Source organism: Phoenix dactylifera, chromosome 4, assembly GCF_009389715.1.
Source record: "Phoenix dactylifera cultivar Barhee BC4 chromosome 4, palm_55x_up_171113_PBpolish2nd_filt_p, whole genome shotgun sequence".
Lineage (NCBI taxonomy): Eukaryota > Viridiplantae > Streptophyta > Magnoliopsida > Arecales > Arecaceae > Phoenix > Phoenix dactylifera.
The window spans coordinates 12,866,588-12,884,249 of NC_052395.1; the positions used below are offsets into that span (position 1 = coordinate 12,866,588).

Below are 17,662 nucleotides of genomic sequence, written 5' to 3' on the forward strand. Positions count from 1 at the left end.
CCGTCCCGCAACGGCCCAGAATTTTACCCTCCATCAGAATTATATCCCAACGGCCCAGAAGCCATGCAAACCCAGATCAAAGACGTGGAGCGTTTGTGTACATACCGCTATTTAACAAAATCGCACCTCAATTTTTCCAGCTCTCCAACAGCTTAACGTAGTGGAATAAGCCGTGAAACTCAAAACCTAGCGTGTGTTTATCGTAAGAGAGATCATCCCATCAATCAATCCATCCGTTCTTTTTCCGTCACGTGCATCGCACGTGACAAATGTTACTGTCCTTCAACCCGCCGCCCCAACCCTCAAAACAAAGCCCTGGCTTTTCTTTCTGCACTGATCTTCGCTCCCTCTTCTCCCCGCCGTTGTCCGGAGAGAGAAAGAAACCTAACCCTAACCCTAGAAGGCGAAGGAGGAAGAGAAAGAGAGCGGACCTAGAAAGAGGAGCTTTTGTGATGGGATTCGACGTGGGCGTCGTGCCGTTCAACCCCGACGGATGGGGACCGCCGGACATGCCGGCGGCGCCCCTCTTCCCGAAGCGCGAGGGTGGCGGAACCCACCAGGCGAACATCCCCTTCGCCCCCTTCTCCAGGTCGGAGAAGCTGGGCCGCATTGCCGACTGGACCCGCAATCCCAACTTCAACAACCCCGCCGCCCGCTCCGCCGGCGGCGGCGGCCGCGACGCCGTCTTCGACTTCGCCCTCGACGAGTCCTCCGCCCTCGCCGCCGTCGCCGACGATGACTCCTCCTTCCGCCTCGTCGACGGCAAGCCCCCCCCGCGCCCCAAGTTCGGCCCCCGCTGGCGCTTCCAGCAGCGCCCCCAGCTCCCCCAGCGCCGCGACGAGGAGGTCGAGGCCCGGAAGCGCGAGGCCGAGAAGGAGCGCGCCCGCCGCGACCGCCTCTACCACCTCCACCGCTCCTTCGCCTCCGGGCCCGCCGCCGGCGCCGCCCGCGGCCGTGACTCCCCCGCCCTCAAATCCTCCGTCGACATCCAGCCCGAGTGGACCATGCTCGACCAGATCCCCTTCTCCACCTTCTCCAAGCTCTCCTTTGCTGTCCCTGACCCTCCCGAGGACCTCCTCGTCTGCGGCGCCCTTGAGTTCTACGACCGCTCCTTCGACCGCATCAACCCCAAGAACGAGCGCCGGCTCGAGCGCTTCAAGTCCCGCAACTTCTTCAAGGTCACCACCACCGATGATCCCGTCATCCGCCGCCTCGCTGCCGACGACAAGGCCACCGTCTTCGCCACTGACGCCATCCTCTCCGCCCTCATGTGCTCTCCCCGCTCCGTCTACTCCTGGGATATCGTCATCCAGCGCGTCGGCAACAAGCTCTTCTTCGACAAGCGTGACGGCTCCCAGCTCGACCTCCTCTCCGTCAACGAGACCTCCCAGGAGCCCCTCCCTGACGCCAAGGAGGACATCAATTCCGCCCACTCCCTTGCCATCGAGGCCACTTACGTCAACCAGAACTTCTCCCAGCAGGTCCTCCTCCGTGACGGCAACAAGGTCACCTTCGACGAGCCCAACCCCTTCGCTGCCGAGGGCGAGGACGTCGCCTCCGTTGCCTATCGCTATCGCCGCTGGAAGCTTGATGATGACACCTACCTGGTTGCCCGCTGCGAGGTCCATGCTGTGGCCGACGTGAAGGGGCAGCGCTCCTTCATGACTCTCAATGCCCTCAATGAGTTTGATCCCAAGTACTCGGGCGTCGACTGGAGGCAGAAGCTTGAGACCCAGAGGGGGGCTGTGCTCGCCACCGAGCTCAAGAACAATGCCAACAAGCTTGCCAAGTGGACCGCCCAGGCCCTCCTCGCAAGCGCTGACCTGATGAAGCTTGGGTATGTCTCGAGGGTCCACCCCAGGGATCACTACAACCATGTGATCCTCAGCGTTGTCGGGTACAAGCCAAGGGATTTCGCTGCCCAGATCAATCTCAACACCTCAAACATGTGGGGGATCGTCAAGTCGATTGTGGACATCTGCATGAAGCTCAATGAGGGTAAGTATGTGCTTGTGAAGGACCCCGCGAAGCCCCAGGTTAGGATCTATGAGGTGCCTGCAGATGCATTTGAGAATGACTATGTGGAGGAGCCGCTGCCCGAGGAAGAGCAGGTACAGCCACCTACAGAGGAGGAAGATCCTGCCAGCATCATGGATGCTGTGGCTGAAGCTGAGGCCACTGCTTCTGCTGCTGCTGCTGGTGAAGCTGCTGAGGGTGAGAAGGATGCTACTGCTGCTACCGTTTGAAGGGTACAAGCAATTATTCCTTCCTAATTGAGTCTTTTGAAATCTTGGTCTAGTAATTATGAGTTCTGGCGTCAAGGATTATCTATATATCTATTATTGCAATATATTAGTACTCATGTTGTTTTGATTTGTGAGGGGACTATCTTCTTTTATATCATGCTTAATTGATGAGCCTCAACTTTTATGGCCGAGGCTTTCTTTTTGTCAACAGGAAAAAAAATAACTTTGCGAGGATGACGTGGCTTGCCATGCTATGAGGAGAATATTTATTAGCAATATATGTCTCTCTCTCTCTCTCTATGCTTGTCCCAACCTAAATTTTTTTCTGACCTTTTTTAACACTTTGGCCTTTATATTCTTTCTTCATTCTCCAGGATACAATTTTGCTGGTTATGATTATGGGTTTGTTGATGTGTTTATTTGCTTTTTGATATAATGATGTAGCCGAGCCAGAATTTTCTTATGAATGACTTTCTGGTTACCTGCAGTAGTGTTGTAGGAGGCTTTTGACTTCTTAACTTATCAAGTTTTGAAGAAGTTTTGCCAGTTATCATCTTTCAGATATGCTCTTAATACTTTGTTCTATGTTCTAGTAAAAAAGATCTATACTGTAATAATTGTTTTTCTTTGCATTCTGGTATGCCCCTACAGAAGGAAAATGTGTTGTGTTAAGCTTTATTGTCAAGGGAATGTTAGATTTCTCTGTTTAGTAGAAAACTCTTAGGCTAATTTCATTCAAGTAAATTTTCTTAGTACAAGAAAGCTAGCCTTCTCCTTGGCAGCAATGGATGCTAGCAAAGTGGGCAAACTTACAAAACTGCAACAAGTCTTAGTATATTTTTACCAATAAATGGGTGCCCTGTTGTTTTCTTAAGGGGAACAGCAAACCAAGACGCACATGTATCTTGGAGGAGATTTCTAAAATTATTGATAATGCGAGAAAGTTGCCACATGGGTTGGCTAGGACTGTTCAACAGAATTTAAAAAGCTGGTAATGGCAAGTACATTTTGATTTTACTATGACACCAGAAAAATTTCACGTCATAAAAATAAGATCTTTGTAGTGGCTTTTCCTTTGGCCTCCTAGTCTAATTACAGGAAGAGTATAGAGTGTTCTATGATACAATCTCCGCTAAAGCTTCTCAGAATTTGTTGTTTACAAGACCTTGTAACAGCTATTTTCGCATCACATTGTTTAAAACCATGGGAGGATCATTGCTGATTCAGATTATGAACCAAAATTTTAGAGTTCAGTCATTATAGGCTAACATGCTTTCTTGGTGAAGACTGATAGAGCAACATATGGTATCCATAAGGACCTATCTAGCTCTTGATGTGTGTGTGAGAAGGAGCTCTAATCAGTACTCAGGAGAGTGAAATTCATGGAATCAAGTGCCTTTTCTGGCTACCACCTGTGCTGGAGGATTGTAGTTGCAGTAATGAAGCTAGTGAATAGTGATCAATATCATCCATGAAGGAGGGGGGGGGGGGGGACCATAAGGAAGTGTTTTAGTAATTGCTTGAGTGTGGGCAGTAAGAGGTGCAAGAAGCCATAATTCAAGTGAAATTGCATATTTTTTGGGCGAAAGTGAAATTGCGATTGGGGAATTCATTTTTTGTATGCTTCCAAGTTTTGATTGCTTGTTGAAAAGGGGATTGAAAGAAAGGATTTTTGTGTGACTTTTGACCTTACGGAAGGAGAAAACACATTGTGATAAATCTTTAGCTTGGAAGTAATAGGGAGTCAAGAGATGCAGTGTCCATGTTATCATGCGCCACTCCATAGAGAAATTACACCATGAAGTTTTAATTTTGGTTAAGAGCCTAATTAACAAGTTCCCATATGCGAAGCCTTGAGCAAGTGTGTGATTGTTCAATATTGTGGATTCTATGACCTAGCCAAAATAGATGAGCATAATAATTGTACCATTAGTTGGCTTGAGGATTGATAATATTGTTGGTTTTAATACCATGTGTGGGCTTCTTTTCAAGGAAGCTATGATTCAGGTAAATAATCACAGATTGAAATATCTTTGATTGCTGATGGACACCTCATTTAGGGGCTTTTGGAAGGCCATATAATTTATACCTTGAATATTTCTTGATAATGATGAGAAGAACCTAGCCAGGTGGTGAGTTCTTCGTCTATTGGAAAAATCTTAAGCTCCCTAATCCTTGTAGTTTAGGGATAACTAAAATTCTTTGGTATTAGAATCCATTATCTTTAAAAAGGGGGTTGGTGCTCGGAAAGTCCCCTCAGCTAGTTGCTTTGCTGCTTGCCCTCATCTTTTTGAGATGGCAACAATACCAATTGGAACTTATACGCTGATGGCTTATCTAGGCATCCAAACAGGCCCTTGTGGAATTCATGACAATTAAGGATTCGAGGGAACATGCATGTTGAAGCATTCGGAACTTTATTAAACTAAAGTGATTGGTCTTTGTATTTTTGATTAATGTGTAGACTGTTAATCGTTGCAAATTGAGAAGCATGCAGCATACTCAGGAACTCATGGACCAGAAGAGGATGTATTATCTATTATTTGGATAAGGTGCCAAGTCTTGGAGTTTGTAAAAGTTGCTTTGACAATGTTCATACCCATAAAGAGATGCAAGAGCAACATCTTTGGGCAGTCTCTGGAGTATTATACAGAGAAGTAATATATTAACTGGAAGAAGTGTCATTTTGTTATATCAATTCATATCAATGTTTTATTGCAAGGATTATGGTGCTAACTTGAACTGGTCTGTGTTGTATGTTATTTAACATGCAAGTGCTGGATCAACATGTTACATGTTTGCATGCCCAGCCACTCTGCTAGCCAGGAGGGGACTGGTATACATGCTTGCCAAGCACTCTCATGGCAACATGGCCAACTTGCAACACTTAAAACCTTGCTTTCTCATTTGAATATGAGAAGTACTTCAATTGATAATGTTGAGGGAAGCGATTTGAGACCAACTAATACCAATTTCAACTATTTTCTGGAGTTCTAAATTATTAGTGAGTTCAATTGCTTGTTTATATGTACTTATAATTACAAATGATTCTTGCGGCTGTTTGCTTGAATAAAGGGCAATCTAAAATAAATGAATGACAATTTAAGATATAATGTAAGAGAAAATTTGCTTTGTCAGCCTTCTGTTGCTTATCAATGTGATAGCTTAGAGCATAAATCAAGAAAGCAAGATAAATTCTTCTAAGAAGACTAGGGTAGTTTTTTACGCATAGAAGAAGAGATTTCAGAGTTGAATCACTTTCTTCCTTGTAAAGTGACACTGGATGCTTCTCATGCTGCATTTATCTACTTTAAGGATATTGAAAGTTACTAAGTTCCTTTTCACACTTTTGGAATACTTCATGATGAAGACTTGGGATGAGTTGTAGTATAGTTTTATCATCCACAAACTAGTAAAACTAATAAACTGACCAAGGGAGATTGTTGCTGAGGGCTCGAAGAGTCCCCCAAGGTGATTTGGGTTAAGATGGAAACCGAATGTACCTTTCTTCTCAGGGATTGCCTTCAACCATTTTCTAGATAATTATGAGGAGGTTGCATCCATGTCGATTCTGTTTAATGAAATTAAATTCGAGGGAAAACATAGGGTTTCTGATTTATGAAAATTGTGTCTCCAAATAATAAAAAGTGACAACATTGTATCCTTTGAATTTCATATCTTCAAAACTGATAGACCATCTTTAGGCAAATATATCTAGCTTATGTAAAATGAGTGCTCTTTTTCGCATCAGGAAGATTATCATGGTAATCAGATGCATGTTTATTTGTGATCAGATATGATGATTTTGTATATTTTCAGCTTTGCAGATTTATACAAACATTATCTAAGATAAAAGAACTCTATTAAATAGTTGTGGACAAGTTCTGCACAAGTAGGACAAGCACAGATATCTTTACGTTTATGTTTCCTTTTGTTTTCTTTTAATTTTCGTGAGGGAGAAGGGATGACCCACCTATATTATAATCATCTAAGTCCAAATTCTTAAGAATGCATCGTGCAAGATTTGAACCCAGAACCTGAAATCTAGCCTTTTAAGAAGTTAAAAGACTAGCAGAAGAGCACCCAGAATGAGATAAAACAAGGTCTTGGAAAGGAAGTTGTAGGTTAGGACAATTACGAACTCGGAAAGAGCAGGGAGTGCCTTGCATGCAGGATAAAGAACTGTAGGAAAATCTTCTCTTTCATTTAGATCTTGTTGAGTAGTGCGTTGCTTAATAAACAACAGCATAGTTCAACATGCATTTTGAATGGTACTGAATGTGAAATTGCAAGTTTCCCCTAGTTCCAGAAATTCTGTTTCATAATTCCATAGTTTGAAAACTATCACACATTTGATGTTGAACCAATGGTTTTGCAGTTGTATTTATTGGGCTCAGTTCAAGTCTTGTAACTTGGAATTCACTATTCAATGAATTAAATCTGGAAATCTCCTATGTGCATCCAACTTCTCTTTTTTCCTTTTTTTTTGCTGCTTCTTTTTCTTCCCTTTTCTTCTCTAGTCTAATTACTTCTCAGCCCTTCTCTTTTTTCCTCCAACTTTTTTTTTCCTCTCTGTTTTTTTGCTGCTGCTTTTTCTTCCCTTTTCCTCCCTCTAGTCTAATTAATTTTTCTTCCCTTTTCCTCTCTCTCTCTGTTTGTTCACCTCCTTTTGCTCCAACATATCCTCTCTTCTCCCTTCTTCTAAGGGGGTCTCCTCTTCCTCTTTTTTGTAAGATTACTCCATGTTTTCTAGTCTTTGCTTTTTGGCTGACCTTGTTGACATGGAACCTCTGGTGCTTAAAGGTATTCTATATGATTATGTGGTGCCATTTTCTTCTTTTTCTTGGGCAAGAACTCTTGGACTTCCTTGCTTATATTTCCAGTTAATGACTAATAGGTCCTGATGAGATTTCATGTTTCCTTACTAGTTAATGATTTAAAGTAGGAACACATTGGGATGGTCCCGTATTTCTTGGCTCTTGAATATCTCGGCAGTTTCATTTCATTATCCTGTAGCTGTTGCATATACAATTCTCACCATTTCTCATGTTTGCCCTATCTATTTAGATATTTGCAGTAATGTCATACTTGAGCTATGAAACTAGGTCGTTCCTTGCTGTTCTGTGGCATTGCTTGCTTGATACCAGAAGGATTAGCCAGAAACCAAGGTGTGGTATTGTCTAGTTGATTGTGGACCAGAAGGGAAGGCCAAAATCTTGGTGGACGAATATGATTTTGGATAGCATGCTGGACTCTTTTATGCTGAAAGTGTCATTTACTTATGAGTCAGGTGAATTTAAAGATGTGATTTTGGATGACTCAATTTAAAAGTTTAGGTGCCAGTGACCGGTGACTAATCTGTTATTATTCCAAACTAGGGGAAAGAGAGTTAACGGGTACATGTCATTAGTAAGGTAAGACGTGTATCCGATGACTTAGAACCCGAGTTAGGGATGTTAAATGACTAAATGATCTGCCGGAGTGTATTGGATCACTATGTCTCCATTGGATACCACTGAGTAGGTTCCTCTGACGAGTCATCGGTGATCCTGCCCTGTGTTTAATTTTGGAGCTTGGGAGGTTTTAACCTTAGTATAGCAGTGGGCGTTTTGTCAGTTGTTGCTTCTCGCATGAAATACGATATAAAGAGCTTCACATGTTACATTTCTAAACGGCTGTCAGCTGATGGGAGAATACTTTAAGATAAATATTAAGAGTTTGATTGAATACCTTAAGATAAATATACTATTTATTATATAGCTTTTTTTTTTTTTTGGTATAATGGTAGTTCACACCCGCCTTATATGAATGTAGCTGATTAAGAAAAAGAAGATAATAATGGAAGGTGAGGCATGTGATCTTCTTTTTTTTTCCGCTTAAAGCGGGTGCTTCATATAGTGCGTGTACGAATACATCCAAGCAAGTCAAAATATAACAACTCGTGGAGTGCTAGTGATAGCTTCTCCTCCCCTAACCAAATGGTTTACCCTGAGTGATGGGCCGTGTGGGCAGCCACCCAGTCGACCACCCCATTGGCTTTTTTGAATACATGCTTAGTTTGGAAGGCCCTCCATCTCTCATCATCATCCCTATGTCACGGATCAAGGGGTGGTCTGTGCCGTCACCCTTCGACCCCTTATGAATCCACCCGATAATCGTGGCCAGTCGCCCTCCAGAATGAACAAACTGGCCTGCAGCACCATCCGCGCATGACGCAGACCTGCCTAGGCAGCTTTGCCCTCGAAACCGACGTGTTAAACAGCTGGCAACCACCTGCTGTCACCATCCTGGAGTGCGGGCTCCGTATGACAAAGCCTGCACCGCCCCGCGTACCACCATCCAACACTGATCCATCGAAATTGACCTTGAGGAAAGTCGGGGGTGGGGGCTCCCAGGTAAAAAACACTGTCTGAGGAGGTGCCGGAGTAGAAAAGGAACCCTAGATGTCCCGAGCTGTCAAAGGTCTATCTGAAGAAGGGGTGGGCCTGATCTCCATGGCCTGTGCTCGAGCAAGCTCCACAACAAACCTCGGTGACACCCTACGCTCGTCGAGAGTACGAGCGTTCCTTGCCAGCCAGATCTGATATGCTGTGCAAGTCGCTCTGATAGCCTCCTGACAAGTCCTCGAACTGGCCAGCCACTGCCGTATCACCTGAAGGAACTATAGCCTCACGCTCCGAGTCTTTTGCGGGATCCCTGTCCACTGCCATGTCGATCTCACCCATGTACACTGGAAAAGCACATGGTCCATCGACTCAGCTCCACATGTTCCACACTCTGCGGGGATCCCCCAGCCACGCCTGCTCAGCACTGCTCTCGTCAGAAGGCGGTCCCAAAACACCTTCCATAAGAAGAGGGCTACCCTCGGGTGGAGTCCGGACCTCCAGGTCCAAGTACAATTCGGCCTCGACTCATGCTCCAGCTGGATAACACGGGAGAGGTCTCTCAGCCTGACACTGGCCTGGCTCGAGGTACCACAAATCCTAACATCCAGCCCCGCACATCCTGGTAATGAAAGAGACCGAATCCTCGCAGCTAGGTGTACCCCGAACAGCTGTCGGAGTCTAGCCTCATCCCACTCTGCTCCTCTTGTTGCTAGGAGGTCGCACACCTGTAGCCCTTCTACTGCCTCTGTATCAACCATGGTCGCCAACGCCTCAGGGGAAGGGTGTCCACCCACGGATCGCTGGTTACATCAATGCTCCGACCGTCATCTATCAACCACCTAGTGTTTGCTGATGCAGTCGGCAGGTACCTCCCAATCTCGCACCACAGGAAGAAGACTCGGCGACCCCTCCGTGCCATCTCTAAGACCCCTCGACCATATCTGGCTGCCATTACCTGACTCCAAAGATTGTGTGGCTCTAGCATAAATCGAACCGCGTGCCGAGCCATGAAAGCCTCACGCCTTTCTAGGAGGGACTGCACCCCCAGACCACCCTCACTGGTAGGAAGGCAAATCTACTCCCAAGCCACCAGATGCACTCCGTGGCCCCCACTGTGTGGCTCCCATAAGAAGCTCCGAAGAAGACGCTCGACCCTCAACAGAATCGTCTTCAGCACCATAGTGTTGGCCATGAGATACACCGGTATGGATCCCAACACCGATCTGATCAATGTCAGTCTCCCCATCATGGATAGGGAAGACACTCTCCATCCCTCCAACCTACTCTAGACCCGCTGCACCAGGCCCGAACACTCTGCCACCCATAGCCGCTGGCCAGTAATGGGGACTCCCAAGTAGGTTAGTGTCCCCTCTTGCTCTGGTATCTGCAGTATCCCCCGAATCTCTTGTCAGATTCTGGTCTCCGTGTTGGGGCTGAAAGAGATGGCTGACTTCAGGAAGTTCACTCTCTGACCGGACGCCGCACAGTAGTCCGCCACCACCCTACGAAGAAGTCGTGCCTCAGAAACCCGTGCCCTGATCAGGAGAAGGTAATCATCAGCAAAAAATAAGTGGGAGAAAGATCGGTCCCCCGGTGCTGTAATATAGGCCTCCAGCTCCCGGCTGGCGCAGACTCTTTGCAAAGCACGTGACAAAATATCAGCACAGATAATAAACAAATATGGGGATAAGGGACATCCCTGCCACAACCCCATGGTGGACTCGAAGAACGATGATGGTGTGCCGTTGACCAAGATAAAAAAACTTTGGCCCTCGGACGCACCCCATGACTTATCCAATCCACCGCCTATGGAAACCGTACGTCTCTAGTGCCCGCTGGAGAAAACTCCACTTGATCCTGTCATAAGCCCTCTCTATATCCAGCTTGACTACCATCAAGCTGCGCCGCTTTGGTGCTCGCTGAAGATCCCACATCATTTCCTCGGCCAACATAACATTGTGGGAGATATTTCTACCAGCTACAAAAGTCTACTGCTTATGGCTGATGATACTAGGCAAAAGGGGCTTCATCATGCCCACCATTATTCTCGCCACAACCTTATATAAGGTTGTGCACAAGCTAATGGGTCTAAAGTGACTAGGCTCAGCCGCATCCTGACGCTTAGGTATAAGCGTGATGAAAGTGGCATTCCAATCGTCAGGCATCGCTGCTTGGGTAAAGAAATACTGGATAGCCTCCACCACAGCTCGACGAATAATACCCCAATACTGCCGAAAGAAGAAAGGGGGGAAACCGTCAAATCCCGGGGCCTTGTCTGCTGCCAAGGCCCAGACTGCTTCCTGCACCTCCTGTGCCAACACCGGTCGGATCAGGGATGCCCTCTCAACATCACCAATACCCACATCCACCCTCAGAGAGCGGTCTCCATCACTAGCCTCCTCATCCTCCATCCATCTGGTGCAGAAAAAGTCAAGTAAGGTCTGTCGGATAGCAGGCTCACCCTCCACTCGATGGCCAGACCCATCTCACAGAGAATGGATCATGCTCCGCTGTCTTTGAATGACCGTCGACCGATGAAAAAAGCTAGTATTACGATCATCCTCACTCGCCCATTGCACACGAGATTTCTGTCGCTAGAAAATCTCATGTTGCCGTAGCAGCGAATGATGAGTCGCTAGTAACCCCCGAAGATCGGCGATATCGTCCTCTGGAAGCACGCCTCCTAGGTCTTTCTTCCTTTGCAACTCAGCGATCGAGGACTCTACTCCCTCTAGTCGCGGAAAATATTGCCCACAACCTCGCGATTCCAACGGCGAAGACGCCTCTTGGTCAACTCTAGTCTGCGCGAGACCCGTTGCACCGGGATGCGTCATGCGTCGCGAACAATATCCCAAGATTGGAGGTACGATAGTCAGACCTTTTCAAAGTGGAAGAGGCTATGATGAGTGGGTCCCGATGAGGTGAGAGTAGCAGAGGATAATGGTCTGAGGCAATCCGAGGTAGATGACTGACCCGGCAGGTAGGAAATCGAAGGATCCAATCTGGGGACGCAAAGGCCCTAGCTAATCACTCCCAAACCCTAGCACTGCCTAACTGCTTATTGCACCAGGTAAACTGTGGTTCGGAGAAATCTAAGTTTACTAGGTCGTTCCGCGACACAAAATCACGAAACTTCCTTCTATCCACTCTATCCGTGAAGGCTGCACCTCCCCGCTTCTCACTCTCACTCTGGATACAATTAAAGTCACCAACCACCACCGTCGGGATGCCCTGGGCGGCCAGGTTGGTGATCTCTTGCCAGAGGACTCTCCTAACACTGTGATTTGTGCTCGCGTACACATCACACAGCACCCACGGAGCAGCATCAGGTTCTGACACAATCACGACTACCTGTTGGGGGCATTTGTGGAAAACATCAAATGTCGCCACTCCTCGCCTCCACAGGACCAAAATGCCTCCTGACAACCTCTGGGAATCGACTGCATAGGTCTCCCAGTCCCTTTCCAAGCGTCGCCTCAGTCGTCTAAGCTCCTCTTCAGATAGTTGAGTCTCACAGAGGAAATAGATCTCCAGACAGTGGACCTGCACTAACTGCTTAAAGGAAGACATGAAGGACGGCTTGGCCACCCCCTACAATTCCAAGCTAGAATCATCATGGATCACAGTCCACATAGTCGGCCTCAGACTCATCCTTCCCTAGGGTCGCGGCGGCAGCCTCAGGCTCGATGCCCAGACTACCCCGCTCCTCCTCCCCATCACATGCAATGGGCGCGACACTCATAACCGCCGCTTTGACATGTTGCGCGACAGTAGATGGTCCATGCCCCCTCCTGGCGACAGTGGCTTGGCCGTGCTCCCCTCCAAGTACGGAGCGGGGTGGCCCCCCGCCTTGCACCTGCTTAGGGTAGCATCTTCCAGCACACCCGAGGTCGGGGGCAAAGGGCCAAACTCAAAGACCCTATCTGGGCCACTCCCAAAGCCCTTATGGGCGTCCCATGGTCGCGGCTCGCTCGACGTGCCCAACATGGGAAATGAGCCCAGCCCCGGACAAGGTGACCTATACTGGAAGGGCCCCTCTAGCGCCTCGGGAGGCCTGATAGGGATCGTCTCGCCGTGGGCCTACAGGTCTGGCTTGGCTTGGACCCCTAGGCCCGAGTCTAACTAGGCCTGTGGGTCCGCTGTGACCTGGGCCCATGGGCCCCCACTAGTCCGGGCCTGTGGGCCCCCTGCGGGCTGGCCTGAGGGCCCTGGGCTCGTGGGCCGTCTTCAGGCACCGCGGCCAGGTCCTCCTGGCCCAGCGCGTCCCGGGCCAGCGGCCCTATTGCAGGAGAGGCCCGCTGGCCTGGACCAACGCAGGCGCAGGGCGCGCCCTGGGCCACACCCGCCGATCTGCGAACCCGGCGCCCCGTCTTCTGGGCCCGGGTGCATTAGGCCGGCACAATAACGGCCCGCTGGCCCACTGCGAGGGGCGTGCGGGCCAGCTGGGCCACCCGCCCTAGGCCCCCTTGCGGGCCAAGGCCCGCGAGCGGCCTGGGCCTCTTCTAGGTTTGGGCTTGGGCCGCGGCCAAGCCGCTGGGCCCCAGGTCAGCCCGCATAGGGGCGATTCCCTGACTCGGCCCCGGGTCAACCCGCGGAGGAGCGATCTGATAACTACCTCAGGCCGCTAAGCCAAGATTCCAAGAGCTTAGCCGAGGCCAACCTCGGCCAAGACCACCGCACGGGCCAAATCCACTGCTTGGAGGTCTGCCCAAGCAGTGGCCGACCATGCGAGCCACAGCAACGCGCGGCCAAACGCACGCCCAAGCAGCCCCCGGCACGCACAACCCCTTGCGCGCAGCCATCAGCGCGCACGCCAGCGCGCACACGCCAGCTCGCGCGCGGCCAACCATGCGCGCACCAACCTGCGCGCCCGCCCGCGCGCGACTATCAGCCCACGCGCCCGCCCACGCGCAACATCCCGCCTGCGCGCGATCCCACGGCCAACGACCTGCGGCGCGCAGTCCTCCGCGCGGCTGGGACCGCGCGCCTGATGCCCAGCCGCGCGCAGGCCTCCGCGCACTCGAGCAGAACCCGGGCCGGCCAACACCCGAGCGCCAGGCCGACCCAAGGCCTCGCGCACCAACGCGCGACCAGCGCCCTGCGCCCGCGCCTGCCTCGTGCGGCCAGCACCCTGCACCCGCGCCCGCCTGGCGCGCCCGAACCTTGCCAGACCCAAAGATGGCCAGTGCACAGCAAGGCCGCCTCCCTGCTCCTCGCCAGCACTTGGCGCCCCCACAACGATGGGTTGCGCGCACGCCAGACGTGGGCATGGATACGGGCGGCAATCAGGGGCACTAGCCCATGCGTGCGCACTTGGGCGCGCACGCACAGACGGCACAGAAAGCGCAAGGCTCGGCCGAGGCTGCATCCGACTGAGCGCAACCAAGCCAAACAAGTCCAAGGTCAGCGCACGGGTCAGGCCCAGCCAAGGACACAACAAGTCATCCGAGCCCGCGCACATTAGACCCGGACCAGCCAGCATGCGCGTGCCTGAGAGCCAAACAAGGAAAGCTATGGTCAGCCCAACCGAGAACACAACCAAGGGACAAGTGGCAGCCTTCCGCGCGCAAGAGCAAACAAAGAAAGCCACGGTCAGCCCGACCAAGAGTGCAACCAAGGGACAAGTGGCAGCCATCTGCGCAGAAGGGCAAACAAGGCAAGGCCCTGCAAGGCAGCGCCTGGCCAAAGCCAGCAGGCAGAGACACATGGCAAGAATCTACGCACCAGCGCCGGGCCAAACAAGGAAGAATCACACGCAGAATCAAAGGAGGAGCCTGTAGGCTCTTCCATAGAGATCTAGCAGGCAAGGACATGAGCGGCCGAGATGCACTAGGCCGCGAAATGAGCGTACCACAGGAAGCCACGCCAGCGATCCGAGGGAGCAAGGGCGACAGCGGCGCATCCCCATAAATCAGGAAGAACATCACGGCAAATCAGGAAGCGCAGCCCAGCCAACCAATGCAGCAACCAAATCAGGCTCCGTCCAGATAAATGGCAGCATCCACACGGGACACGCATCCCAGCCAACCGGGCAGTGCATCCTGAGCGCCCACCTCAATTCAGCACATGGCCGAGAAGGCCAAGTTTGGTTAGACCCTTGGCGGTCAAGATAGGAAGTCTTTCATCATTTGAATTTAATCCCGAATAAGCCAGGGCACTCTGCCTACAAAAGGAGCCACTAGGGCCCTTAGTCCATCATCTTCCAGCATTTGAATTCCAGCATAGTGTCAAGGGTTGTAACCCTTTGTTCAGTCGGCCGAAAGGCTTGGGCTAAGGTGGAGAACATCACTCCTCTTAGATTGTTTTAGGCATCGCAAGGTTCCTTCCGGATCTTGCCAAGAGTCCTTGTAATCCATTGCCATTTGGAATAGAATCAATTGCTTTTGAAATTCAGCCCCAACACTTGATTCTTTTCCTTTGCCGAGCGCCCGTAGAGGAAGAGCATAGGCAAGGTTCCATCGGCAGCAAGAAGTAGAGCGATACCCACATCAAGACGGTCCCGACGCACGGGAACATTCAAACTTTGGCGTGGGGTTTGGGACCGCAAAGCCCCGCGGGCCAAGATGATCCCTCGGCTCGGCCCTAGGTCCTCTGACTCGGCCAGGCCGTCCCCCGAGTCGATCTAGAGAGGGCCGAAAGGGGGGCTGGGTACTGCCCTTCCCCCCACCTGCCAGCGGCGACCTGTGGCGCACGACCTTTGCTGGCTTTTGCCAGCCGTCCGTATCCGCCGGGGACATCGGCAAGGTCGGACGAGCCGCCAGAGATGGCGGCCAAGTCGAGGACGACCCAGGCCCGGGGTCGGATCCGGTCGTCTCCCTCGGCCGACCCTCCCGTGGGGGTTTCTGCCATGTCGTCACCATCCAAGGGCCATAGATTGGCCCTTGGACCTCCTCCCCGACGCCCGGGGTTCGGTAGATCAGGCCCACCCCCCGTCCCCACTACCACCGAGGGCAAACCCTCGTTGGTGCGGCGGCTGTCGGAAGACGGTATGCCATTTCCAAGTGCCCCATCCGCCCACAGTGGGGGCAGAGAACCAGGATGTTTTTGAAGACAAAGGGATGCCACCGCATCTTCGTCTTCCCCTGTATCAGGACACCCGACCGAAGAGGTTCGGTGGTATCGATCGCCACTTTCACTCGAGCGAATCCCATTGCTAGTTGTTGCTCGGTGACCCTGTCCACTGGCACCGGCTGGCCCGCCCGAGCCACGATGTGGAGGATGGTCGACGTCGACCAGTACTCCAGTGGCAGGCAAAGCAAGCAGAGCCACACCATCGCCATTTTCACCGTGTCGTCCCTAGGCTCGAAGTCCGGAACCCACGGACTCATAGCGAGGAGCTGCCTTGCCGCCACCCATGGGCCCTCGCTAAGAGCCCCATTATGGTCCTCTGTCGACTAGAACCTCAGAGCGAGATAGTCGTCTGCAAGCGGGACGGCCACCACGTCCTTTAGTTTTGCATGGGCGGCCACATCCTTGGCCACCCATTCTGCTGGTACTCGGCGGCCAAAACTGCGAGCAACCACCGCCCACCCCTCCCACTCCAGCCGAGCCTTCTCTATCGGTTCCTTCAGAAGTCGCAGGACGTCCAGGAAGCGACGGCTCAGGCGCTCCACCTCCGCGGTCGTGGGCCAGTGAGTAACCCACGACCCCGGCCTCGACCAGGCCACAGAGCGCTCCCCACGTCCGGATGCCTTACCGTGGCTTCTCACCGCTCCCTCCGTCACCTTCGCCGTTGGCTGCTTCCCCTTCCGGTCCATGGTGTCACAATCGCTTGCCTGGGAGGACCAAGTTAGCATAAGACCAAAAACTAGAGTGTAAAAGTTTAACCCCGCAGGCAGGGGCCAGCCGCTGGGATCTCGCCCACGTCCGGAAGCTTGGACCGCAGGCCCGATCATCCCAGGCTCATACAACCTCCTTTGAAGTTCCCTCCCCGGAGGCTGATCCCGCTACCGCCCCTTGTTGCCTTTCCAGGCCCCCCGATCTAAACTGAAGGTGTCGAGGACACTCAGAGGGTGTACACCAGAGCTTTCCCTCAGCCCTAGCCGTCGTGAGTGCCACGCCGATTAGCCGGAGCACGAATTTTCTGGCCGATGCCTCTCGGGCACCGCCACACAAACTAGCCGTTGGGCTTTCTCTCACTACGCCAGAGCTTCTCTCACTAGCCTGCAGCTTTTCCTCGGTTTGTGATCCTTTCAGATAAAGCTTTTAGAGTGGTGGGCTGCAAATAAGGCATATAGTTCGGTGTTGGAAATGAGAGGAAGTCTGCCCCCAGAATTGTGTAGTGTAAAGCAATTGTGGAGGCCTTTTTTTTTTTTTTTTTTTGCTAATGCAGGTGGATCATACCTGACGGAAACCGGTACATCCAATAAAGTCAAAAAATAGAATACCTCAGAATGCTAAGGGCAACTCCCCATCACCAATCCATAAGGTGCCTCCGGAGTGACAAGCTACATACGCAGTTACCCAATCCGCAGCACCATTGGCTGAATCACCCTCCAGGATGATGGACCTAGCCTATAAGACACACTGGGCATAGCGAAGGCTCGCCCAGGCTGCTCTCAGCTCCGCACTCGGAATCGAAGTGTTAAATAACTGACTGCCACCGGCAGCCACAACCCTGGCAGACGGGTTCCGAATAATAAAACCCACGCCTTCCCGCGTGCCACCATCCAGAATAGACCCATCAAAGTTGATTTTGAGGGAACTCGGAGGTGGAGGCCCTCTTCAAGCTGCTGTTTTTTTTCTCATCTCACCCTCTTCTCGCTTTCCGGGAAATCCTCATCCTCTTGCCCGCTTTCCTCGTGTACGGTGCTGTCTCCTGCGGCACAATGGTTGCCGGTGACCTCGTGCGCAGGACGGACCTCGCGCTTGAGTGGAGGAAAAAAAAAAAAAAAACTGTTAAGAGCCCAGGATAGGTTAGTTGAGTAAAGCCTCATGTCACCTAGATGGCTAACAGTGCCCTGTACAACCGACTGTAGTTATTATGCAAGTCCCTTCTCCATCCAATAACTATAGTGCCAAAGGTGGCCC

At 51.1% G+C, this 17,662-nt stretch overlaps 1 protein-coding gene across 1 annotated transcript; it reads left to right on the forward strand.

Annotated features, from left to right (window-relative positions):
- Window positions 1-307: 307 nt before the first annotated feature.
- Window positions 308-2,522, forward strand: LOC103712686 (eukaryotic translation initiation factor 3 subunit D-like). The gene has a single exon (XM_008799273.4). The coding sequence runs from the start codon at window positions 453-455 to the stop codon at window positions 2,244-2,246; it is 1,794 nt and encodes a 597-aa protein (XP_008797495.2). The 5' UTR covers window positions 308-452; the 3' UTR covers window positions 2,247-2,522.
- Window positions 2,523-17,662: the final 15,140 nt, after the last annotated feature.